General features: G+C 43.7%; 1 protein-coding gene across 2 annotated transcripts in view; it reads left to right on the top strand.

Moving 5' to 3' along the window:
- Window positions 1–27460, top strand: part of Ano6 (anoctamin 6) — a 187564-nt gene that overhangs the window by 106592 nt on the left and 53512 nt on the right. For both annotated transcript variants that reach the window (XM_028869300.2, XM_028869301.2), the window contains 5 exons: window positions 2801–2929; window positions 19434–19499; window positions 20512–20796; window positions 21036–21149; window positions 23204–23319. In XM_028869300.2, coding sequence (XP_028725133.1) covers window positions 2801–2929; window positions 19434–19499; window positions 20512–20796; window positions 21036–21149; window positions 23204–23319 — 710 coding nt within the window. The remainder of the gene's footprint in view (window positions 1–2800; window positions 2930–19433; window positions 19500–20511; window positions 20797–21035; window positions 21150–23203; window positions 23320–27460) is intronic.

The following is a 27460-nucleotide window of genomic DNA, read 5'->3' as shown; positions in this document are numbered from 1 at the left end:
GTCACCTTGATGAGCATAAGAATTAAATTTCCCAGTGAGAAAGTCAGTAACTATACACAAGTTTTTATCTCTAAAATGAGTTAATACCTAATAAATTATAAGCCTTTCCTTTAAATATTTTTAAACTTAAGTTGCTTAATAGGAATCACTGGGCTCCACAGTTTTTGATTCTGTTTGACTGTTCATTTTTGTGTCATTTGACTTAGGCAAAAGGACTAAACACCAGAATTCAGTAGACACCAAGAGAGGACCCAGTGGCCGGGGGCGAATGGTCTGTCTCTGAATTTCCAGTCACTTAAAAGATGATCAAAGTTTGTTTTGAGAAACTATTAAAAAAAAAATGTCTTTCTCTAGATAAAGTAAAACTTTGGGAAATGTATTTTTTAGGTTGCCCATCATTTTAATGGGCTGTTGTTTGAGTCAGGCCTGTAAGTAAAATTGATATTGAAAAACCCAACCTTTTTTTCCTCAAAAAAACAAAATGGTTCTGTTCGTGGATTTTTTTTTTTTTAATTTAGACTTGTCCCTTCCTCCCAGTTGCCTGGTAGTATGTCTTCTGCCAAGAGGTGAGAAGTTTGGTTTTTACACCAGTAGGAAGTTGGCACACTCTCCCTGGCAGCCCAGCCTGACAGTTCCATATCAGACTCTCCCCATTAGCTTCACACAGGCAGTTGTGCCAACTCGTTGGGGTCTTCGTACAAAGAGCCATGGTCCTGTATCGCACACAAGAGGTTCTTGTGCCCACTGGCTGATTTAGGAGGTAGCTGCCAGTCTGTGCCGCTGTGTGGGGGTGATGCCAGGCCAGGGTGTGTGGCTGGCACTATGGTGCTGTCCACTCCAGGCCCGGTTCTTCAGCACTTCAATCTATTCAGCTCCACCAAAGGCTCCCGAGATCAGGTTGTCTTTGTCCACTTCTCAGATGTCTGCAATGATAACCAGGCTTTCCTGTTGCACACTACCAACTTCCCACTGCCATTCTGAGAAATCATTCCTGGTTTTCCCCTTCGTGGGCCCTCTCCCTCTGGCAGCTGCCCTAGTCATCACCCATAGTAAAACCTTCAACAGAGAGAAGACGTGAAGGCACCTGAAAAGCCCTGTAGTTGAAATGGAAAATACAGGGTTTAGCACTTTTATATAACTTTACTTTTAATGTTAGTTTAAATGCCTGAAATGGCAAATGAAGAAGAAGAAGAAAAAAAAAAAAAGCCAGGAATGTGTCGTATTTCCATGGATGTTCTGTGCCCTGGATAAGAACAGTCCGTAGGCAGAGCCATACTGTCAATGGCAGCCCTTAATGCAGAGATCTTCAGCCGTGCGGCATGGGGTGGTGTCAAAAGACCTTTCATGGGGCCATCTAAGACCATCAGGAAAACACAGATATTTACATTATGATTCTTAACAATGGCAAAATAACAGTTAGGACGTAGCAATGAAAATCATTACATGGTTGAGGGTCACCACAGCATGAAGAATTGTATTAAAGGGTCGCAGTGTGAGGAAGGTTGAGAACCACTGACTTCGTGGATGTGGGGATGGAGGCAGCTTCTGCAGGTCAGGTAGCATGAAGAATAGAAAGTGACTGTGAGAAAGCCTTCACACACCCCCTATTGGGAGAGAGGAAAGGAAGAGTACACAGCAGTGTTATGGCTTGCAAAGATTCCGTCTTCTCAGAGGTGTGAAGAAAAAGAGGTGGTGTGGTGGTGGCGGAGTTGAATGGTTTCTGTGCTAACCGATGCTTGAATGCAGAAGAGAATTAATCACGTCTAATGAACATCTCGTGCAAGCCATTCCATCAAATGATTGTAAAACACAATCCCCCATTTGTTTTTAGTGGGGGAAATTTTAAAACTATCACTTACCAGTTAAAAAGCAGTCTGGTTCTTAAACAATGAAGTTAACATGAGCATTTTTTATAGGCTGTGAGAACACGGGCTCCTCATGGCAGATTAAACCAACTGTGTCCATGTGTGTATGGGAACAGAGGGATGGCAATTATATCAGGCCCATCTTCTGCTGTAATATCTTACTTTGTTATATTTAATATCCCCCACCCCCCCCCCCTTTTTTTTTTTTTTTTTTTTTTGAGACAGAGTGCCCCATTGTAGCTCAGGCTGGCCTGCTTCAGCCTCCCTGGTACTGGGATTATAGTAGCTTGTACCACCATATACACTTTAGGCTATAATCTTTCAAGCTTTGAAGACTCATTTAATGTGTTACTATCAATATTTACAAGTTTTAAAATTTGCTTCCTATGGGTCAGGAGACACTGCTTGGGGATTCTCAAACACCAATGACTCATGTGGCTTTGTACACATGGCAGTTTCTTTCGGCATTTGTTTAAAATGATACCTTGGATGAAGCAATGACCTCTAGATGATGCAAATGCCATGAAAAGCAATTAAAAGCTAGAAAATAAGAGACAAATGATGAGGCTTCCATCAATAGTGTTAAGTGTCATATTTTTCTTGCTAAAAAATTCAGTCCTATAGCCAGGAAGTGCTTATTACTGAGTTCCTGTCCAGCCTTGACTCCCCTCTGCTGTCCAGGCAGGTAGAATCTGGGACACTTGTGTCCTGCGTGTAATACTGACCGTTCCCAAGCATTCCAGGTAAATCCCCTGCTCCTCAAGTCACAGACTTCCTCCCACCAAGAACAGATAATGTTGTAGAGATCAGGGAACTAGGCATGAATGTATTTCTCTCTCAGTGAGCTCGTCCCTGAACTCATAGAAGTGCACACTTGTCAATCATTACCTTTCCAAAAACTCACATGACCGCGTTTTTGTCTCTGTTCCCCACAGGAAGAATTTAACGGGAAGCCTGACTCGCTCTTTTTCACCGATGGCCAGAGACGAATCGACTTTGTCCTTGTCTATGAAGACGAAACGAAGAAGGAAAACAACAAAAAAGGAACCAATGAAAAACAAAGGGTAGGGTCTTTTTTTTTTTTTTCTGTTTTAATTTCTCTTATTCCCTTTAACATTGTGAGATGAGAAAAGGTGTGTTGTTTTTATGTAAGCCGTTGTGTGTGAACTGATGTGGAGTACCGTGAACCAAACATCTCTTTGTTGTTTTCTCAGCCCGTGCTCCTTCAAGGCATGTTAGCAGGGAGTTTTGTTGGATGTGAGAGCTTGCTCAGGCTCTTCCTCAATGGTTTCCTACCTTGAAGGAGTTGTGTTTTCTGTTGTGTGGAGATCTACACTAAGGCACACCGGGCGGCTTGCATCTGGCTGGGAAAGGAGGCTGATAATTAACAAGTACAGTAACAGCTAGCATTCCACGTGTGCTCACTGGGCTGCCAGGGATGCATTTTGCTTGCATTCTTTTTTCTCAGTTAACTCTTACCACACCTGAGCTGGGCTCTGTCACCACACTATCTGTGAATGAGAGTGGATGGTGGCGAAGCCAGATAATCACCCCAGGTTGCGGGTGCTTCATCTAGTCAGAGTTGAAGACAAGTTCAGCTTCTCCTCTTGAATCCAGGCCCTGTGCTTGTGACCCTCGTGTTTTCTGTCCTCACCTTTTCCTCTTTTGCGTCCATTGGTGGCCATGCTTCTTCCTCTATTTCCTCTGCTTAGGCCTCTCGGGAAACAAAGCCATTTATACTTTGAAAAATTCAAACAACAGGCCAGGGCTAGCACAGCCACCTGGCACTTCTTTGTTGAAACACAAACTGCACATAACTGAAACAGGACAGAAGAAGTGTAGGACACAGATGCTTAGATCCACTCTAGAAATCATTCCATCTTTATGTCTGCCCCCTCGAGAATGCGCTGTTATGACATACACACAAGCTTCCATTGTCCTTGGCCATACTTTACCCCTAAACTATACCAATCTTTAGTCTTTTCATTTCCTCCTATTCATTGAAAGAAAGTGATGAAATTTTTTTTGTAAAATGAAATGAATAACCATTTTATTCATGCATTTAAATTTGAGGAGGGTTAAGTTTAGAGTTTTAAGTTTGCCTGGCACAAAAGAATAAGCCCAGGATTTAGAAATTGACATTCAGAGTCAAATTCAGAATTCAGCCACTGTCCTAGCCAGAGCTATTTGACTTATATGGAACATTTCCCCAGGTGATAGTGGCTTCATCAAAAAAAAAAAAAAAGTGCATTTATTCCTTGAGCCAAAGTAAAAAGTGGCATTCTCATTTGGCACATGGTTTAGGGTTTGGGCTGTGCTATGTGGAGTCATTCAGGAACCTAGGTGGAAACAGAGGCTCTGTCATGTTCATTAGGCAGTTCCAGAATCAACCTGGGCCTCAGCACAAAGAGCAGAGTTGCTGCCAGAGTAGATGAAGGAGGAGCTCATGTGTCTTCACTGCTGGGACCTGGCAGGGACCACAGTCATTGTGCGCAAGTTGTATCGGGCAGAGCTCAGCAAGTGAAGCATCTGGGTGGAGTGGATCTGTGCCTCAGGCAAACCTCCTTGCTGATTTTGTAACTTCCCCCGCCACATCTAGACTTCTTGGAATTTAGATTGCATCTTACAAAAAGGTTATTATAATTCTAGTTGGTTGAAATTTTTTTCTTATTGGTATATAAAATATTGGCTCATTATATTATTCTAGATTTGGGGAAATAGGACTTCAACGTCTATCATGTGGTATTATGATAAAGATAAAGTAGAATAGCATGCATAGATCTTACATAAATTTCCAATACATATAAGCCATAAATGTTAATGTCGTAGCTTCTATTTTTACTGGGATTTGGTGTGCTCCTAAAGTAATACTCTGCTATAAAAGGCATGACTCTCCTGTGACCCAGCTTTATCACAAGAAAAAGGTAGCTATTGGACTTGATCACTTTCCCTGGATGCTATAATAGCCTGTGCATCCATATTTACTATTATCAAATATTCATGGACCACCCCCATATGCCGATAGAGCTGGGTTGGGCTTATGTAAAGCAAGTTAAACAAGTCAATCAAATCCTTTTAAAGTATAAAGAAAATGACCTGGCCCTGACCAAGAGCTTTACTGCTTGGTGAAGGGGCCCTGGATCTACTCACATTATTAATAAGTTTTTCATTTGCTTTAGACAGGGACTTAGGTCTCAGGGTGACTCTCATAAGTCAGGAGGCAAAAAAAAAAAAAAAAAAAAATCATCATTAAATTTGGCAGTCATCCAACACAGTGAGTGATGTACCTTGATGTTGATATTCATAAGCTGTGCTTTGAAGTGTTTTCAGTTTGCATTTGTATATATTTCTTAATTTTATACTCTGTCAAAATTGAAAGCTGGGCTTTGGAAGCACATTTTTATTAATTGGACAGACGTTTCTGAGCTTTGCTGTATTCCTTGTCGGGGCTTAGTGAGGATTTAGGACAACACCAAGGAAAGGCAATTTCAAAGTCTTGTTTCTCCTAAAAGAAAAAGGGGTTTGTGTATGTCATATTGATTTCCTAAAACAACACTGTGATTGGCTTTGCCAGGATTGATCAAAAGAGTTCTCTAAGCAAGTTTTAGGGCTGTGGGATGAATAGGGCCACAGGCACCCTAAATATACATACACTTAAAAACCTTTGTCTCTTCAGGAGCAAGAGAAAATTCCGGCCAAGCTTTTAAATAGTATGAATTTTTAACCCTTTGTGTGGTGAAATCATGTCCTAAGTTTGACACTTCCTTTTAAAAGCCTAAGTTGTTTGCTTTTGCATTTTATGTGGCAGGGATGGTGAATTGTTTCAGCAAGCCTTATTTGTCTTATGCTATGCTTTGCACAGATTCAGTTTGGATGATTTTTACTGCAAGTACAAGAAAACAAGATTTCAAATGGCTTAATTGCTGGAAGGAAATAATTACGTAACTAATCAGGAGGTAGAGCCAGTTCTGAGGCAGGTGATTTGCTGGCTTAATGAGGCCATTCCATCCTCCTGTCCTGATCCTCAAGCAAGCATCCCCCCGGGTATGAGGTGACAGCTGGGACTCCAGGCAGCCAGAATCAGAAGGAATATCTCTCTTTTCAGAAACAAGGCAGCAGCCTTCCCACTGGAATTCCCAGTCTAGCATAGATCATGGTCTCTTTTTCCCCGCCCTCTGCCCATCCCTTCCTCCCTCTCTTTCTTCCTTTGTCAAGATCCCATGATGTCTAGGTTCATCTTGAACTTACTATGAAATGGTGACCTTGAACGACTGATCTACCTGCCTATAACTCCTGAGTATTGGGATTATAGATAAATGTCATCATGCCAGAAGTGGTGGTGAGTCTTGGTTAGCAACTTGACACACCTCACAAGAGATAACCTCAATTAAAGAGTGACCTTCATCACTTTGGCCTATAAGCATGACTGTAGTTGTGAGGATGAGGGTATATTTTTTTTTATTGCTAATTAACAGAACAGGGTGTAGCCCAATGTGGACCACAGTATCCTTGGGCGAGTAGATCTGAGGTGGACCACAGTATCCTTGGGCGAGTAGATCTGAGGTGTATTAAAAAAGATAGCCATGCAGAAGCAGGGAAGGAGCCAGTAAGCAGCATCCATCCATGGTCTCTGTCTCAGTTTCCACCTTAAGTTCCTGCCTTGGCTTCTCTCGACGATAACCTTTCCTCTCCAAGTTGCTTTTGGTCCTGGTGTGTATCACAGCAACAGAAACCAGACTAAGGAGCAGATTTATTGACTTGGGGGATGGAACTCAAGGCATCAAGCATGCTAAGCAAGCATTCTGCTGACTGAGTTACACCCCTTACCATCTCATAGTCTGTTGTCATTCAGCAATGGCCGGCCTCCCTGGTCCACTGGCTCTGCGTCCATGTATTTAGCCAACCACAGATTAAAATTTTAAAAAATCTTCCGAAAGGGACTGGAGAGGTGTCTCAGTGATGAAGAGCACTTGTTTTTGCAGAGGGCCAGGGTTTGGTTCTCAGCACCCACATGATGGCTTACGACCATCTGTAACTCCAGTTCAGGCCATCTCCTATTCTCCTCTGATCACTACGGGCACCAGTCATGCTCAGATATACATGCAGGCAAAGCACTCACACACATAAAATAAATAAATCTAAAAATGTTTAAATGTAAAAAAAAATGCTCCTGTTGAACACATACAAATGTGTTCCTCTTTATTATTCTCCAAGGTGCACAATATAAACAACCAATATAAACATTGCATTATGCTAGATTTAGCAAGGTGTACAATGTAAAGAACCATTTACATTGTTCTAGCTTTAGTAGCTATCCGAAAATGGTTTAAAATGTGTCAGGGGATGTATGTAGGTGATACCCAGATAGATACTGCTCCACTTTATGTCAAGGCCCTTTCAGCGTCCATGGGGATGGTTTTCTGTGGACATTCTAGACTCTATCCTTGTGTCTGTGGAGGGGGCTGGACTAGTAAGATGGAGTCTTTCATGGCCCATGTGAGTCAGGATTGATTCCGTTTATTTCCTGAGTCACCGGATCACCCAGTGTCAGAAAATCATTCAGACTTTTCTGTGTAATCGTGGAAGGGAAGATAGCCGTCTGCAAGCTGCCATCAGTGACTGGTACCAAAACAAATACAACTAGATATGTCGGATCTATATTGTAATGAGCAAAGATGTTTTAAATAAAATACTAACCCCACCCACCCCCAAGTTGCTCCATTTCGGCCATCACAGTCTTGGTAGTAACTGCTTCTTTCTTTCCATTTTTTCTAGAACCGCTAACAGTCACAGGACTGAGCTGCTTTGATTGGGTTTTGTCTGGTGGCACTTAACCTGCCTCTAGATAGATGTGTCCCTGGCCGCAGGATGATATAATCAAATGATGGTGGGAGGGGGGGCAGTGGTGTCTAGACAACACAAAAGTGGCACATGAAGTCCTGAATAAGTTTTATTTCATTTTTATCCATTTCTTATCCATTTTTATTCATTGATGGACACTTAGTTTCTTTAAAGTTGAGGAAAGGTGTATGCATAGAAGTAGATGTTTGTATTTCACATTGTGTTAGTATTGAAATTCACCAGAAAAAAAACAAAAAAACAAAAAACAGTTCTACCATTCTGGCCAAATTAAAGCAAGCTTTTATTAAAATATTAAGTACTGACCAAGATGGAAAAACTTTTCAGCTGTGTGGCCCTGGGGCATGTTTTGTTGGGGATTATATGGACAAAACCCATAAGCCACTGTACTTTCCCATGAGGCTTTGTTGTTACTTTCTAAGAACTACAACTCCCAGAATCCCAGGAAGTTACCTGGTCTTTGGACAGGTGGGGCTTACAAGTTAACTTAGGATCTAACAGTTTGCTAGGAATTCTCTAGAATGTGTCAGAAGAGTCTGACTCAGAAACTAAGAAATGAAAATTTTAAAGTAACAATCGAGCTTATTTATATAATAATGCAGATATTAGTTAGTCTTTAATCTCATGAACCTTTTGAATTGTTGGGCTTTGCTCAGATGAATCCCCCTAGGCAGAATTACTTACAAGAAGCCAGATGAGTTCTCTTGAGAAATGCTTACAAGTTCATAAGACGTCTAGTATGATAAGTACAGTGCACTACTACATTTAATGAAATTTTAATATCCTGTAGTGAAGTCTTACTATGTCCACATGGGTTTTGTATATTTTTTGTTAGCTTTTCCTAGTTATTTAAAATTTTTATTGCTGTTGTTGGAGTCTTTTAAATTGTAATTTGTTGACTGGTTTTACGTAAGACTTTTGAGTTTTGTGAGTCTGTATAGATATTTTGATAAACTCCTTGATTCTCATGTGCCCATACGTTCTTTTAACTTTGTTTCAGATTTAGAACATAGTATCTACAGATTACTACTATATTGTTGATCCTTTGCCTTGTAGTTCTTTGGTTTTTCTCAGTTATGTACAACTGCTAGAACTTCTGAACTCATCGGAGAAGCTGCTGCTGTATTGTTTATGGTATTAAGAGAAATAGCTGCAAAACTTTACCAGTAACTATTATGCCCAGGGTAAATCTCGGGTAGATTCCTTTTCAGAAGTTAAGCTGTTGTCTTTTAGTTTTAGGTTGCTAACTGTTATATATATATACTAAGGTTTGAGCTTTATCTAATGGATTTTAATAGATCTACTAGAAGTCCAGGTAATGTGGCGCATCCCTTTAATCCCAGAACTTGGGAGGCAGAAGCAAGCAGATCTCTGTGAGTTCAAGGCCGGTCTGGTCTACAGAGTGAGTTCTAAGCCAGCCATCATGGTCAAGGTGATAGCTTAGGTATTCATTAAGCACAATCTAAGGTATGTTAATTTAAGGTGCATAGATAGACTCTGGTTCTAAGGTACCATAGTATACCACAATCTGAGGAAGCTCAAGTCTCTTATATAAAATGGTGCAGGATATTTGCATTATAATCCCACATCTTTCTAGGTGCTTTTCATCATCTCTGCATCACTTAATATAAACACAATACAGCATAAATGCCTGTTAAACTCTGTTGCTTGGGAATAACAAGGGGAAAGTCTGTATGTGTGACTCCAGATGCAATTTTTCCCCCAAACATTTCTTATCTTAGTTTAGTTGAATCTGTGGATGAAAAACCTACAGATATGAAGGATTTGTTATTTGTGGTTGTTTGCAGCCAATAAGACAACAGATAGCAGTGTAGATAATGCAAAACTGTTTCTTATTGGCTTTAACGTGCTGTGTAGTTTCATATTTATTTTCTTCCTACTCATTTCTAATGCTACATTAAATAATTTATGTTATTGGGAAGTATTTGACAATTCTGTGGACTATTTAAAAGTTAAGCTCAGAGGTGAGAACAGAATGTGTTTCCCAGAGCTTTGTGTGAGTGGAGGGTTTGGGAGGATGATTGTCAAAGGGTATAACATCTTTAGTTGGGAAGAATCATTTCAAGAGATCTTTTGTATATAATAGTGACCACAGTTAATGTATTGCATTGTGCAAATGGATAAGAGAATGGTTTTCAGTCTCCTAGGATAAGTATGAGGTAATCGAATGCTATCTAATTGAAAGCTAGCCTTCCACATGTATAAATATGTGAAACAAGTATGGTGTAGATGATAAATACATACAATTTCATCACCTAAAGTAAACAAGTATAAAAGGTAGGGAGAAAAGGGAAACCCCATTTCAGGTTATTAAAAGAAATAAATTAAGATTAAAGTAAATTACTTTGTTTTTTTTTTTTTTTTTTTTTTTTTTTTTGGTTTTTTCGAGACAGGGTTTCTCTGTGTAGCTTTGCGCCTTTCCTGGAGCTCACTTGGTAGCCCAGGCTGTCCTCGAACTCACAGAGATCCGCCTGGCTCTGCCTCCCGAGTGCTGGGATTAAAGGCGTGCGCCACCACACCCGGCCCGTAAATTACTTTGTTAATTCAGTATGAAAGGAATACAAAGGCCATTATATTAAATTAAATTAAAATGAATCATGTTGTGAGCCATAAGGTTTTGTTCAGAAGTTAGACTTGACTGGCACGTTTGCCTCCGAGCTTCCGCATCGGCACAGAACGGGGGAGGATGACCAATAGTGAGCTGACGTTCTCAACACAACTACAATCAAAATTGCCGGTTCAAATGGCAAGCCGTGTTCTGGCGAGAGGATCTTCTGGAGGCATGATTGACAGATGGAAATCCCTTCTAGTTTCATAACCAGCCAGGGAGCGATAAGGGAGGGTGGTAAATGACAGAGAATCCCTGAAATGAGTGTTTCCCCATACAGTCCAGGCTTCAGAAGCCAGAGGTTCACATTATGATAAGTTACTAGACGATGCTCACATCCACTGTTTCATGACGTCACCTTCCCAGGTCGTAGGCACTCAGGCTCATGTTTTAAGAGAAAAATCAGATCTACTTTCGATTTTTTTTTTTTAATGTTTTGCACTAATTAATGCCAGGAGCTCCTTTTAAAGATTTCTATCTTTCCCGTAGCTTTCCACCCTGCTTACCATACTAAAACTGAAGCTTCAAAGAAATAAACTGAATTAGAATTAGGAGTTTTAAATTGCAGCTAGAAAGTGTGCTGCCTGTTTGGGTTTACTCTTGAGTATGTAGACAAGAGCAGTGAATCGGGATCTTGCTGCTTATATCCAAAAGTGGTTAATGTCATTGGCCTTGAACCTCAGAAACAGGCAGAGAGCAGTGATAGGCTGGAAAGGGGAGTCAGATTGTGTCAGGCCAGCTCATCGAAGACCTTGGTACTTTCAAAGATGGGAAAAGAACACCCTTTCGCTGAATGCTCCTCTTACCGTCTAGCCTTAGGTCTGAAGAAAGACCAGCGTTTGCCCTGGCACTCACAGTCCCTTGTGTCACCTTTCTGAATGCCATTTATTAAAGGGACCAGGGTTCCTCAACAAGACCACATTCCTACACAGAAAAGGCTTGAGGGGGATAGACCATCACAAACAAATCTGCTTGTGTTCACCCGCACATGCATGTGAAAAGGTGCATTCTGGGAAATATTTCTTCCTTTTTCATTAAAAATGCATTTCTTTATTCATCAGCAGTTTTATACAATATGTTCATTTTCACCCCCCAATTACTGTCTCTTCCCATTCCAGGGAAACCCTTTGTTCTAAACAAACACCCTTCACCCGGGGTTGCTACTTTCACATGTTCTTGTTTTGTGTTTTCTGGGTGAGCATTTGGAGGGTGGAATTTCCTGGAGCATGGACAGTTTACCAGGGGCTCTACTACCCCTGAAGAAAAGGTCTCCTCTTCTCCTAGCTACTAATACTGCCAATAGTTCTTCAGGGAAGGACAGGGCTCTTGAGTCCCTCCTCCACCTATGATAGACAGGGCCATCTTGTGCAGGTCTTACATGGGTGGTAACCACAGCTGCTGTGAGTTCGTGAGTGCCATGGACATGTCATGTCCAGAACACTGCATTTCACAGTCCTGCCTCCATCCTCTGGGCAGCAAGAGTTGACTGTATCTAGACTTACCTGTGTGCAGATCGCTTTGACTTCTTCTCATCTCTACTGAATCGGTAGCTGTCTTCAGCCTTCCTAATGCTGTGACCCTTTAATACACCTCCTCGTGTTGTGGTGACCCCCAGTCATAAAATCATTTTGTTGCTATTTCATCGCTGTCATTTTGCTGCTGTTATGAATCCTAATGTAAATACCTGATATGCAGGAGATCTGATATGCAACCCCTCTGAAGGGTGGTTCACCCCCCTCTCAAGGGGCGCGATCTATAGCTTGAGAACCACTGCTCTAGACCAAAGGCCTGGGCTTGTATTTGAAGATGAGCTCTCCAAGTTGTTATTAAAAGCTGTTAAGCTTGTAAACTACCTCAACAATCCTTTGCTCCCTCTACTCAGTGGTAAGTTACAGATGGTTTTCCTTCCAGTTATCTTGCTTTTTCAATGATCCACGACAAGTGTGTATTTTTTTTTAATTCAACTAGAAATGTTCATTTTAAAGTAAAGTTTGAAACTGAACTTCAGCTAAATATTGACTTTCGTTTATGCTTGTCATTTAAAATGCTTGTCTGTTTTTTGGCCCTTTGTGAACACACATTACCTGCTTGAGTAAATTCCTCATCACACTGGTCCACCAACGTTAAATGTATCACCAACACGTGAATTTAAATTAAGCCACAATTAATTAGTTTATGTATTCTACTTACCAAACCTTTTGGAGCACATGCTACGTAACTAATAAATTAGCACATAAAGTAATTAATACTTTTTACATGAATAAGTACCTTTGACTTATTTCTCATGGGTCTTTGTAGAGTTTGCACAGATTAGCCAAGTGAAAATAAAATGACGAAACCATTGGCGCTTTGCTTAACAGAGTTATAAGAATATTTGAAGTTAATCTACGTGTATCTCATTAATCCTAAGTAATTGGCATCTAATCACAGTGTGCTCCGTTATTTGACATCTTAGTCACTACAGTCCCTGCTGTTTCCACTGACAAAGCAGGGGCCTGTGAAGGAATGGTAGAGACTCCTGTTTATAATCAGGATTTGTACAGTGTAATTCACAGGTAAGTCCAGTATAGCAATCACGTTATTAAGCCAATGAGATATGGAGTCGGTAATCCACAGTGCTTAGGAACAGAAGGCTTCTTTAATTATATCAGTCTGTCCTTTGTAGTTTTAATCCCAGTGTTCTTTATTTCTCTGAGAGCTTTATTTATCTCTCAAAAAAAAAAGAGAGAGCTATAAATAAATTCTGTTTCTGGAGGGTGGGTAGTAGATGCTCTCTTCCATCTTCACTTGGAGCTGTGAGCCCACCCTCCCAACAGTGACAGTCCTTGTGTATCTTTCTGTGAGGGACACATCATCACAATGATTAGTAACTTTGGCTCGTCACTTTGGCTTTCCCAGAATTCTGTGCATAAAGAAGTTAGATCTCATTGCAATGCTGACAGATTTGCTTCCATGAAGATGTAGGGATTTACAGCACAATTTACTTTATGACTCAATTTAAAAAAAAGAGAGAGAGAGAAACTGTAAGTCTGTTTTTTTTTTTCCTGCCAAATCCATATCAGAGAGCATAGTAAAGATATAGGTCTCATACGTAAGATTTCCCAGCAAGCCTCTGAGATAAATTTTAGTTAAAAGTGTGTCTTCAGGTAATTATTTAATAATTTTTTAGCAATGGCTATGTTAGTCAATGTGCAATATGACTTGTCTTTGGTTTTAACACAGAAGACATTCTGCACTAATTTTTCAGATGTCAAGAATGGTTACTGATGCAAGTGTGATTTCTACCCAGAAGTAAAGATGATGATTTTAACTCAGACTTCAGAGGTCTTTGAAGTGAGCAGTCACTTTCTGCTCTGTGCCTGTTTGACAAATGGAGTACATATGCTCATTTACTTCAGTTGCTTGACACAACGAAAGCTGGTTAGATCAATTTTTAAAATATGCCACCGGTTCTTTGTGAATTGACGTGCCCAAGGAAAATAATAGGATCCATCTTGTTAAAGTAACACCAGGGTGGTATATTAACATGTTGAAGCAAATGTAAATGCCCTGTCCTTGAATCAACTGTTTAAGTATTTATAGTTTGGGGGACATTATAAGCCAACTCCAAGCTCTACCAATTATCTGAAGAAAAGTCTGGTAAATACCTCGGGAGTTCTTTGTAAAGAACTAAAATAAGATAAATTAGTGCAACCTTTCTGGAGGGCAGTGTGGCTGTACATACTAAAGGACTTTCAAAACACACTTGATTTTATAGTTCTACCTCTAGTATTGCGCCCTGAGGCAGTAATCAAAGGTGCACAAAGGATCTTCATGATCGTGAAAAATTAAAAACAATCTAAATGTCTAATAATTTGAGATTGGCTAAATAAAATTAGCCCAGCTCCCTGAAAGAATGTTATTAAGGCATGAAAATGAGTTTGAAGAAAGTTTTTATGTTTTCTGCATCTCTGATGGGCACATGTGCTACAGTGTCTATCAGTGGCCTTGGGACACGCAGAAGGGAGGCAGAAGAGAAGAGCTGAACAGATCCATCATCTCCTTCAGAGGATGAAAAGAATACATACTCAGCAGATATCAAAGACATTGTTTAAAGATCAGCGTCGGGATGGGCACAATGCATGCGTGAGTCTGAAAGGCTGAGGGCCAGGCAACTAGAGGTGAAGATCCATTCGAAGCATCCCTGTAAAATGGTACAGTCTGGACACTGGAAGGACTGGGGTCACGGGGTGTACGGTGTGGAGGAAGAGTGGATGGTTAGTGCCAGTCTTTTCAGATTTCTTACATTAGAAAGGAGAGGTAATTCTCGAAGTCCTCGAGAATAGAGGGGATTGTGTAACAGGCATCTCGTATTACACTGTAAACCTGGAGTCACATTTAATCTTTAACCCTAAGGGGAAGTGATTTCTTCATGGACTTTAGAGAGGAAAACAATGATACTTACCTCAGAGTATTGCCCAACATCACAGAAGTGGTAAACGGAAGAGTTTTGACTCTAACCCAGGAATAAAGGGAAATCCAAACTGTGAAAGCTGAAGGGGCTGTTGGAAATAGAGGAGAATCTGAGAGGAGAGTGCCCCCGTGAGAGTAGTGAGGAGTTACAACCTCCATTCAGAAAAGACCAATGTGGAAGAACGGACCGCTTCTGGCTTGCACCACACAGTGTGCCCTGCAGCTGACAAGAGCCAGTCAGGAGCGGTCTGCTGGGTGTGCTTGATGGGAGGATAGCCTCGCTCTCGGGACCTTACCTCTTCTGTCCTATCACCAAACTCTCTGAGGAGTCTGGAAATTTCACATGCTCTGGAAGCCCTGTGCTCTCTGCTGTTTGGGTACCCCAAGACGAAACTGTACCTCTCCCCCTCCACCAGACCCTGCAGTACCCACGAGTCTCGGGTTAAGGATGAAGGAGCCGAGTTGTTACACTGTGGTCCTCTGAACTTGCCAGTCCGTTTCTGAGTAACAGGGAACCGTTCGTCTACAGCACACTCCGTTTACTCATCCATCAGACATTTATGGTACACAGACTATTTTATAGGCCTGTATTAAGTACTAATGATGCTGATATTAAAATATCAGCATCTCAAGGGGCAGGAATGGTAAGAGAGGCCCATGGGAGATTTGATAGTCTTAGAATGGAAAGCATTTAAAGTGATTTTTTTTTTTTCTGACAGGTAAGAGCAGTGAGGAAATAGAAAAGATGACCCAGGAAGCTGAAGGAGAGCAATTAAAGGGGGGAATTCAGATGCCACAAAGAGAGAGATGGCATCAGCAATTAATGGGCAGAAAGGAAGAAACCCATAGGTGTTCAGTGAGTGGCCACCATTGTCTCTATCAAGAAGGAAGCTAGCCCACAGAGAATGGGTTCTGCTGGTGAGGGGCCAAGCATCAGGAGCACCTTGGAAATATGGGACAGTTCCCTGGTGGGTGGCTGGTGACCAGAAAGGAGACAGCTGAACATGATGGTCCTGAATGTAGTGGAGCAGGGGATCTGGAACAGGGCCACTCACCTTTATTAAAATACTCCTTAACCTGCAGGAGATGACCCGCTTCTGACTGGCACCTCTGTTGTCTTTAAGACCTACCTGCTCGAGCCCGAGTCTTTGTATCTCTTAGATTTTGATCTGAAATGTCCCCCACTAGCTCTCATTCCCCAGTTTATAGTGCTACTATATAAGAAGGCTGTGGAAGTCTCAGGAAGTAAGGGCTTAGCTGGCAGAGGGGCTCATGAGGGACAGGGTCTCGAAGGTTGTATTCACCTTTGGTTCTGGCCCGTGCTTCCTCTTATCCACCGCCATGTGAACAGGCCACCACTACCCACCCCCGCCACCGTAAGTACTGCCGCGCCTTCCTGCCTTCCCCGCCGTGACTAGCCTTCCTCCTTTACGTGATTTCTGTTGGGAATTTTGTCACACTGACGGAGAAGTGACTGATAAACCATGAAATGAAATCCCTGCCACCACTGGGGTCCCCAACAGCTTTCCATTAAGTCTGTCTCTGGAGTTGACATCACCCTCATCCCCCCGCCCCCAAGAATGAGTTCTACTTTGCATAATAGCCCTTGGTTTCCAATTCAGGATATCTTAGTTAGGGATACCACTGCTGCGGTAAACACCATGACCAACAGCAGCTCGGGAAGGGGAGGTGTGTGTCATTGTACAACTCTCAGGTCACAACCCACCCCTGGCAGGGATCAGGGTGGGAACCTGGAGGCAGGAGCTGATGCCATGGAGGGGAGCTGCTTACTAGCTTGCTGCTCATGGTTTGCTCTGCCTGCCTTCTTATAGAACCCAAGGCCACCTGCCCAGGGATGGCATCGACCCCATTGGGCAGAGCCGTCCCATATCAATCATTAATAAAGAAAATGCCCTACAAGCAATCTGGTTGATGCAATTTCCTCAATTGAGGTTCCTCCTCTCACATAACTCTAACTTGTGTTAACTTGCCAAACAAAACAAAACAAAAAAACAAACAACCTGCACCACCACAACAAAAAAACCACTCAGGACACAGGGTCTGGAATAGAGCTAAACTTTACAGGACACTAGAACAGTGGTTCTCAGCCTTCCTAACGCTGCGACCCTTTAATACAGTTCCTCATGTTGTGGTGACCCCACCCCCAACCATAAAATTACTCTGTTGCTGTTTCATAACTGTAATTTTGTTACTGTTGTGAATCATAATATAAATATCTGATATGCAGGATACCTGATATGTAACCCCCAAAAGGGGTTGTGACCCCCAGGTTGAGAAGCACTGCTCCAGGCGCAAGGACATCTGCGCATGCCTGCTGTGGTGGAGACAGGCTCTTGCAAGGACCCGGAATGTCCATAGAAAACAACAGGAATCAGTTGCTTTGCCTTGAAACATGGAAGTCAGTGCTTTTGTTCTCAACTGGGAGAAAGTCTGAGGTCGTGGGCAGTTTCTCTAGATCCTCTATAGCAGACTTGGAAAAATATCCATATGTCTTGAGAAGTTTGCCAGTTCCCCGAAAAATAACAAGACCTTAGTAAATGTTTATATCATAAACTGATAAATGCATACTGAGTGTGCTTATACTAAATGCATATGTGAGATGCATTTCAAGACCCCAGTGGATGTCCCAAGTCATAGACAGTACCAAATACCAAACTAGCTCTGTGAATGCACATGTGCACGTGCGTGCTCACGTGAACACACACACACACACACACACTGCTTTTCCAGTAAATGTGTCATGTACTCTAGCTCTAACATCAGCAGTGTGAACTTTGACAGCAAACTACCATGCATTCCTTTCCCTTCACGATTTCATGGAAGATGCATTCTCACTATAAATCTTAACAACTTCAACCTGTTATTTTTTTTTCAGTATAGTTAAGAATTTCTATCATTTTGGTGAAAAGCAGCATACACATATACCCAGGCACACACATAGACATGCCCCCACACACACCCAGACACACAGACACAATACACACACACACACACACACACACACACACACACGAGGGAAGGGAAGACTGACTGACTGACTGACTAAGACTGGGCCTGCTGTGGGCTTTTGAAGCCTCAGAGCCCACCCCCAGTGACACACCTCCTCCAACAAGGCCGCACTTCCTAACCCTTCTCAAGTAGTTCTGTCAACTGGGAACCAAAACATCCACGCATCTGCACCTATGGGGGCCATTCTCATTCAATCTCCACCGAACCCGAGTGTTTTTCTTCACTTGTGAGGACGTGGTCAGGAACAAGGCTGCCTTGCCGTGAGAGAACCAACATGAGGGTTAGACTCTAGATGACGACGTGCTGTTGAGCTAAGAGTCAACTGAGTCACTGACTGAGGCGAGCTGGAAATAAGACAGCCCAGGGGTAGAAAAGATCAAAATGCCCAAAGATTATTGGAGAGGCAGCGAGGATGGCCTCAGAGGGTCCTAGCACTTGGTGAAAGCAGGTGGGAAAGCCTCGAGCCTTCAGGCCAGCCGGGTGCTCTTTGAGGAAGTTCTAGTGTTTGTTTGGGTGTCTCTCGAGTTATCTTGAATGTGCACAAAGTGGTATTTGCTTATTATTAGAACTGTGCGATCATTGAGGACAAATAAAACCATTTTTGGTTCCAATGTTTCTGTAGAGTGTTATCGGGGTCCCACATGGACTCAGGGTCAGCCACATACTGGCTGTCCACATCGTATGTTAATAGGAGCTTTCTGTGTTTGGGGCAGAGCAGCTCAGGGCCTTCTCTGCAACTTTCAGTAACAAATCGGAAGTGGTACTCCCTGGGGAAAGTGGCTGACTGTTTCCCCCGGATTATCATGATCTCCATCTGGCAGCATGTGGCTGATGGAGTTGTTTAAAAAAAAACAAAACAAAAAAAAACAAAACAAAAAAAAAACAAAACAAAAACACAACTTGTCTTCAGTGAGAGGGTTTGCCTCAACTCATCTCTAGCCATTATCAGAAATGGAAATTCTGGAGGCTGGAGAGATGGCTCAGTGGTTAAGAGCACTGGCTACTCTTCCAGAGGTCCTGAGTTTAATTCCTAGCAACCACATGGTGGCTCACAACCATCCGCAGTGGGATCTGATGCCCTCTTCTGGAATAAAGGAGCATATTAGAAGATAGTTCCCTAGTTTGGAGACCTTGACATGTATATGATTTTCTGAACATTTCATTGCAAATACTTTGAATCTTACTAGAGTTGTTTGTATTGTTGTGTGGACTTAATTAAGGCATGCATAGATTGTGTGTGTGTGTGTGTTTAAAATCTATATGCATCTAATACTGAATCATTTGAATATATAGTATAGAAATAAAAGTTTAAAAATTTGGAATCTTTAAAAAATAACATCACATTTCTTTTGTGTCCTCTTGGGAGCCAGAGATTGTGCCACAGTAATTTTTATGTACCTCTAAAGGACCAAAGCCCCAGCCAGCCAGTCCATGGCCCTCTAGAGAGCATAGGGAATCCAGTACACTCTCTTGCCTCTGTCCCATTTTGAGCAAATGTGTCTCTTCAAGGCCAAAATACTTGGCTATTTTCTTAAAAAAAAAATTAGTCTTTTCTGCTAAAACTGGCAGTCTAACATATATTCTTGTTTCTCTTTCAGAGGAAAAGACAAGCATATGAGTCTAACCTCATCTGTCATGGCCTGCAGCTGGAAGCAACAAGATCAGTAAGTGTTACTTTATTTGAAACCCTTTGCGAACCACTGAGCTTGGGAGCTTGCACATCACCTGGAAATGAACCACTGTGCTTGGGAGTTTGCTCTCTGTCCAACTACATCACTTACTCTTTCCGCCCAGCTCTGTCACTTCCTGCCTGTCTGTACAGACCTCCAGACCTCTATGGTTAGTGCTGGGATTAAAGGCGTGTGTCACCACACTTGGCTCTGTTCCCAGTGTGGTCTTCAACTCACAGAGATCCAGACAGATCTGTAGCTAGAGTTTTCCTGCCTTGCCCACAGTCAGGACAAATCTTTGTCACCCGCCAGTCCCACAGCCTCTCAGACCCAACCAAGTAAACACAGAGACTTATATTGCTTACAAACTGTATGGCTGTGGCAGGCTTCTTGCTAACTGTTCTTATAGCTTAAATTAATCCATTTCTACAAATCTATACCCTGCCACTCGGCTCATGGCTTACCGGCATCTTTTCATGCTGCTTGTCAGGGTGGTGGCTGGCAGTGACTCCTTCTGCCTTCCTGTTCTTTTATTTCTCCTCTCTGTTAGTCCTGCCTATACTTCCTGCCTAGCCATGAGCCAATCAGTGTTTTATTTATTGACCAATAAGAGCAGCTTGACATACAGACCATCCCACAGCACAGCCAAGTGCAGACCATCTCAGACACCTGCACTCAGGCTCGTGGTCCTAATCATCCTCTATGCAGACCTGCTGGTCAGGCTCGTGGTCCTAATCATCCTCTATGTGGACCTGCTGGGTAAAGCCACGAGGAACCCGACCGAGAACGGGCTCCCACAGGACATACAGAACATCCCACAGCACAGATCCCCACCTCTCAAGTGATAGGATTAAAGGCGTGGGCTACCACTGCCTAACTTCTATGTCTACTACAGTGGCTGGCTTTTTTCCTCTGATCCTCAGATGAATTTCATTGGGGGGGGGGGGACACAGTACATCACCACAACTGTGAAAACAGTAGTTTGGTTTCTGTTGTCCCTTCGTAGGTTTCTGATGACAAACTTGTGTTTGTAAAAGTGCACGCACCCTGGGAGGTACTCTGCACCTACGCTGAGATCATGCACATCAAGCTCCCCCTGAAGCCCAATGACCTGAAAATCCGCTCACCCTTCGGCACTCTCAACTGGTTCACCAAGGTCCTCCGCGTGAACGAGAGTGTCATCAAGCCGGAGCAGGAGTTCTTCACTGCGCCCTTTGAGAAGAGCCGCATGAATGATTTCTACATCCTTGACAGAGACTCCTTTTTCAACCCTGCCACGAGAAGCCGCATTGTACGTCTGAACAGACTACGGTTTCCGTTTTGGTGTGATTTGAAATCTGTTGTTGAATAATTAGCCACTCGGTTGGGTTGTTGTGGTTCTGCTTTTAAAAGATAAAAGATACTATTATTTGTATTATTGGTATTATTTCAGTGCGGAAAGATTTCTGCTATGGTAATGAACTGATTGCATGAGCTAGTTCTACCACACACACAAAAAAAATGACGTGGTCTGCTTTGGAATCTTTTTAGGTTTATTTCATCCTCTCTCGAGTCAAATACCAAGTGATGAACAACGTTAGCAAATTTGGGATCAATAGACTGGTCAGTTCTGGAATCTACAAGGCAGCATTCCCTCTACACGATGTAAGTCAAATGGCAAAGCCGAGTACTCGGGTGCTGGCAGGGAAGGACTAGACTCCTAGACCTTCTGTCTGTCTCCTCCTCAATAAGACAAAGACAATGTCTTTGTGATCCCTCATCCAGGGCAAGAAGGATCCAGAGCACTCTCACTGATGGACCCCAGGCATAGAGATGGTACAGGGTTTAAAGGACTAGGGAGAATGCACAGTGCCCTCCCTCGGGCAATGTGGCAGTAGTACAGATCACACAGGTCAGCACTTAGGCTGTGTGCGTGTCTGGAAGTAGAGTCCCACTCTTCCGCCCCCGGCTAGATGGCCTTGTTCTCTCTGCTCCCACGTGTCCTTGTCAGTAAGGAAGGTGTAGCAATGGTTCCTACCTCGTAGAGTTGTTTTGAGAGTTAATTAAATTTATATAAAATATTAGTCCCTGTCATTTGAGTGATAGCTACTTTCATAACTACTGACAGATGTCATTACCAGGGAAAAAAGCAGGGGCCTTTGTTTCTTTCATAAGGGAAACATGTTAGAAATTCTCATTTGACATTTTCTGTAAATAGACTTTTCTCACTTAAAATACTATTTCCAAGCTATACCAGGGCTTTTAAACAGGGGCTTATCGGGGTTCACGTCACAGTGACAAAGCCCCAGATTATTGACATTATGGAAGTACTGTTCAAAGGCTACAGACCCGCTGGATTCAGGAGGATTGATGAAACCCCTAGCATCTCCTATGGACTGAAAATTCTGAATGTGCTTACTCCAGTCCTTCATGACCACATATGTAGGGGGATGTTATGGATCTAAAAGTGTTACTGTATCCTGTCATTGAAATCTGTTAAACTCCACATCAATCACATTGTTACTTTGTTGCATTTACTACCAGCTTCTCTAAATCTCCACAACCAAAGAAAGCAAAGGCTGAGTTTGATCACTGCTACTGTGTGTTATGTGCATGGGTGGGTGAAGAGAATCTTAAAATGTACCATGTATCAAAACAAAACGAGAACATCAAATAAAGGCTCGATTCACATGGAGAAGCAGAGAGTGGGAGGCAGGGGCAAGATGGCCAAGACGGAGGAGCCTCCAGGGAGATCCAGCATGGTCACTGAGCCTGAACGTTCGTTCTGTGTCTGTGCCCCAGCAAAATTAGCAATGGAAGCTTCTGAGCTTCATGGACGGTTGTACATCATTCTCTAAATGTTAGTTTGGGGCACCACCGTCCTAGAATATTCTTTTGACATTTGCCTGTGCCTGGGTCTTCTCTATCTCCAAGCCTGGAGTGGTCCTGTGTGGTGTGAGGAGGAAGCTCACACCATACAAACAAAGATCAGGGCTCTCACCAAGGCTGGGCTTCATGGTGATATGGTTCTGTGCGTGAGTGACATGATACAGTCTTTGCCACTTACTTTCTGTGTGTCATCAACAGAACTGTTGGGCTGAGAGACGATGAAGACTGGCTATGGCAGTGGCCTGCTGCCCACCAGCCAGTGGCCGGGTGCACCCCCACCCCCCACGATCCAAGAAGGGCTGGGCTTTCAGATAAATATTCCTTGACTGTGAGGCTCTGAGGCCTTGAGTGGCCCAGTTTTCTCATTGATTAGGACTGCCTCACTTCAGGACATCAGCATCCACGGGGCTCCAGCCACCCCCCTGCCTTGTTCCCTAGAAGCGACAGCTGCTAGCATCACTATCCAAGCATCTATTGCCATCTCTCTTCCCAGATAACCCCCAAGGGCAATAGTGATCACCCTTATTTTAGAATCATTAAGAATTAAATGGCAGGCGGGCGATGGTGGCACATGCCTTGGACTTGGAAGGCAGAGCCAGGTGGATCTCTGTGAGTTCGAGGCCAGCCTGGTCTACAGAGCGAGATCCAGGACAGGCACCAAAACTACGCAGAGAAACCCTGTCTGGGGGTGGGGGGAGAATTAAATGGCATGGCTGTCCCTTCCAGCAGGTGGGGCCCCAGTTCTCACAAATGGCCATCAGTGCCATATTTAACAGTCGGATTTGTAAGTTGAGGACTGTGACGCTTATTTCTTCCCTCCTGCTTCTCAGTGCCAGTTCAACTATGAGTCGGAGGACCCCAGCTGTCCTAGTGAACGTTACCTCCTGTACAGGGAGTGGGCTCACCCCCGGAGCATATACAAGAAGCAGCCCTTGGACCTTATCAGGTGAGCAGAAGAGAGCGTTCCAGTGAGAAGCACTCAGGGGTACCCTGTGGGGTCTGCGCACACGGCAGCTGCCCAACAGTGTTGCCAACCAGAGGGCCTCACCCAGCTCCGTGATACCCAGTGTTTTCTCAAGGCTTTCTTATGGACCCAGAGTGGATGGATCATAGTTTATGTGCCCCCATGTCTAGTCTTAGATCAATGGTGGAGCACTTATCTAAGGCTTGCCCTGGATTTGATCCCTGGTACTGAAAAAAAAAAATCTAGTCCCTTCCAACCCCCACAGGTCCAGCTGTCTCACTTGGCTCACAGCCCCAACTTGACAACAATATAATTGGTCTTGGTGGCATGGCTGGCTCTGTCCTGAGTCACCTCGTGAGCACACTGTCTAGGCGCCGCCAGCGTGACTTACTATCAATGTGAGCCTACCACGAATGGAAAGACTGTCTTCTCTCTCAGAGGTCAGGGGTTGCCTGTTGGGGACTTAGAATCCTCTGTTGCACGGGAATAAGCACTGGAGTCATTAGCTCGTTGTGCGGTAAGGTGTGAGCCTTTCTTTTCCGTGTTTTTCTGCTGTTGGGTGCCATTTAAGGATCTCGTAGGAAATCCTGACTGCGTTGCGGCTCGTCTCTCAGAGCATCAGAGTTAAAGTTCAGAAGCTGGTGGTTGGGGCGTTGTGATGTTGAAGCTGGCCTCTGTCCTGTGCATTTGCAGCAGTGACGTCCTCCTTGTCCGGGGGGCGTGGCCTGCTTTGTGCAGGGATACTTGGTGTGCAGTCTCGCGTGCTTCTGTTAGCACGGTGCCCTGTGCCCTCTGTTTCTGTGAAGGCAGCAGCCATTAAAATTTGTTTGTTAGGTTAATTACTTTAGAAAGATTTGTTTAATTATCTCATTTGACCCCCCTCAGCCCGCCCTCCTTTACCATTGTCTGGGTCATTGTCTCACAGAGGTGCTTCTGTGGACTCTGATGACCCAGTAGATAAAATAGTATGTAGATATTATACATGTAGACACAGTTTCCCTGGGCATTCATGAGGAGCTGGTTTTCCAGAGCCTCTGAGAATAAGGAGACCCGTTCAAGTTCCTTACATGAAAGGCCTTTACATGCCCTGTGCCCCTCCTCCCATAAACCTTAACTCATCTTTCCATCATTCATAATCCCTAAAGTAGTGGAAGTACCACGTATGTGGGTGCTGTGCTGTCTAGGGAGTGACATCAGGGAGAAGAGTCTGGAAATACTCAATGTAGATGAAGTCTGCCCCAGTGTCTTCAGGCTAGACTGGGTGCCTTCAGCGTGGTATAGCTGTAGACTCCCCCAATGGTTTCAGTGAGCAGTTGCCTGAATCCCTGGGTGCAGGACCCAAGGATGGAAGATTGACTATAGTTGAGGTTGTCATCCTTGTGAAGTTTCCATTTTATCAATTTCCTTCTAGAGGAAAGCAGTTGCGTCTGACTGTACTGCAGCGGTCTTATTTTAAGTAAGTCAGGTGCATTTGTTCACTATCCCAGCCCCATCCCACATGTTCTCTTCTCTGCCTCATCAGTGACCTCTCACAAACCCAGGCTGTTGACCTTTGTCTCCAGTTCCCTGGGATCGTTAAAAGGGGGGAATTTTCTTTCTGTAAAAGTGAGCCAAGCACACTAGAAAGATGGATCTGTGGGAAGCTGCCTTGGCCCAGAAAAGAAAAGTTCCTCCAGTGGCCCCTTAGTGACCTCAGATTGAGAAAAGAAGATAAAGTTTGAGTAGATGGCAGCCAAGATCACTGTAGAATAAAATAACAGCTTTTGGGAAAATAAAAATAGGATAGGAAAAAGTTCAGTAGAAAGTTCGGTCAGCCTCCCAAAGTCCAGGTTGGGAGCAGTCTAGAGAGATTTGTTCATTAGGAGGACCGTTAACTCCCGAGAGAACAAAGTGTTCAGAGGAAGAAGAACCTAGCAGGCTACTGGACTCAGCTCTGAAGAGTGTTTACAGTCTTAGCCATGCAAAGCAGAGGTACCAATTGACCAAAACAATGATGCTAAGGGGATGGAAACAGAGGTGTATGTGTGCATGAGGCAGGGGCTTGTACTCCAGAGTGGAAAGGCAGTGTATAGAGTGAAACATAATTGAAATGTGCATCTGGACAGTAGTTGGTGGGGTGAGGAGGGTCGAGCAGCTGGGGACTGACGGCTCCTTTTAATTGCCAGCTGCCAGACTTGGTAGGGCTCACCTGAAATCTCAACACTGCTAGCCTGAGCTACGCAGTGAGACCCTGACACCGAAGCAGAATAGTCAAAGCTGAATTTTTAAACTGATATTAGCGGCTAGGATCATTTTAGTGAAGAAGGACAATGACCAGAGACTCTCACATCTGAAATTATCCTTTGTACTCTCAGGTTCACAATAAGAGACAGCGCTCTATTACAGATCTGGAAAGCCCTTCTGGCTTTGACTCCATTGTACCAGGGATGCCTTCAGAAGAGTTGAATCCTCTGTCACTGAATAGCCACATGGAGACTGCTTGGCCATTTACCTAAATGTGGCAGAGTATTTTTTTTTTTTTTACCATTGAAAAATTTGACCATTCAGCTTCTAAGGATCCCAGTTTTAAATACATCATGTCCAAAATATATGACTTGTAAGAGTTGTGTTAGCCTAGATTGCATTAGGGTAACAAAATACCTGAGTCAGGTTACTTTATAAAGAACAGAGGTTTATTTAACCCACAGTTTGGGGGACACTGAATCCAGACTGTCTCTAGTGAGGGACATGCTGGATGTGTCTTCTTAGGGCAAGTGGTCTCATGGCAGGGACATTGGGGACAAGGAGGGTTGAACTCATGGTGAGACATGATGTAGTCCTCTTGATGTAGTCCTAATGGTTGCACGAGAACCTACATAATGCCTTCCGACCTCCCCCTAGGGTCTGCTGTTAAAGGTCCCCCACCCTGTAATCCCTCCACACTGGGGAGCAGGCTTCCAGCCCATGAGCTCTTTGGTGTCACTCAAGCCTCTTTCAAAGCAGAACAAGAACATAGAAAAGAGAAGACAGGCCAGAATGGCCCAAACCCTGGCCAAGGTCTTACCTCCAGGCACTGTCCCAAGCCTGCTATTTTCTGGCTGTCCACGAGGCAGACACCAAGCCCCAGGCATATGAAAATGTCGTCCTCTGCCCCTCTCATGTCCTAACTCCTCTCCATGTGGCTCCTGCCTTCCTTTGCAGCCTGTGGTGCTGGACAGACCTTTGTCTTAGGAGCTGGTCCAGCCTCCCAGGAATCTAGGCTGTGCGCACAGCTGAGTTCCCACTAGGTGAGGCCCAAGGAGACTGGCTGGGCTCTCCATGCTGAACCCGCAGCCCCTCAGAAGTCTCACTTGTGTCCACAGACCAAGACAGAAACTGACAGGTACAGAAGCTGCCAGGCAGGGCTGGAGAGATGGCTCAGAGGTTAAGAGCACTGACTGCTCTTCCAGAGGTCCTGAGTTCGATTCCCAGCAACCACATGGTGGCTCACCGCCATCTGTAATGAGATCTGGTGCCCTCTTCTGGCCTGCAAGGGTACATGGAGGCAGAATGTTATATACATAATAAATAAATACATCTAAGAAAGTGTATTTTTTAGATGGGCCTCACTTGCCGCCCTAGCAGGAATAGTTTTTGCCTGCGTCTTGTGGTCAGAAAGACGGTACTGTTTTGTGAAAAAGAATGACTCCTATTTTCCAACTGGCTTTCTCTTAGTGCACCAGAGGGGGTGTGTTTGTGTAGAGAGAAGCCACAGTTGGTATGTGGGGTGGCACCATCCGGGCGTCACAGGTACCAGGATGTACCCCCACACAAGGGAAGGCCACTGTATCAGCGGTGAGGTTCAGGTTTTACACTGTGCTGCTTACATTTTCTCTGAGTACGTAATAGCCAGTAGCTGAATAGGCAGAGGACTCTCACATACTAAAGGGTCTTTCGGAGATGGTAACATGGTGCTCGTCTTCACTAAGAACAAGGGACCAGCCTATCTGGCCCCTCTGTGGCACTGTTCCCTTCATTGGTCACTTTTAAATTCACTCTGTGTCTGCGCATGGAACATCCTTCCTGTTCCATAGTTAAACTTAGGCGCCACTGTGGAAGCGAGTGTGTTAGGGGGGTGAACCGAATCGGAGTTTTTATATAAAAA

The sequence above is a fragment of the Peromyscus leucopus genome, chromosome 20 (genome assembly GCF_004664715.2).
Source record: "Peromyscus leucopus breed LL Stock chromosome 20, UCI_PerLeu_2.1, whole genome shotgun sequence".
Lineage (NCBI taxonomy): Eukaryota > Metazoa > Chordata > Mammalia > Rodentia > Cricetidae > Peromyscus > Peromyscus leucopus.
This window is presented reverse-complemented; position numbering and strand designations above follow the sequence as displayed.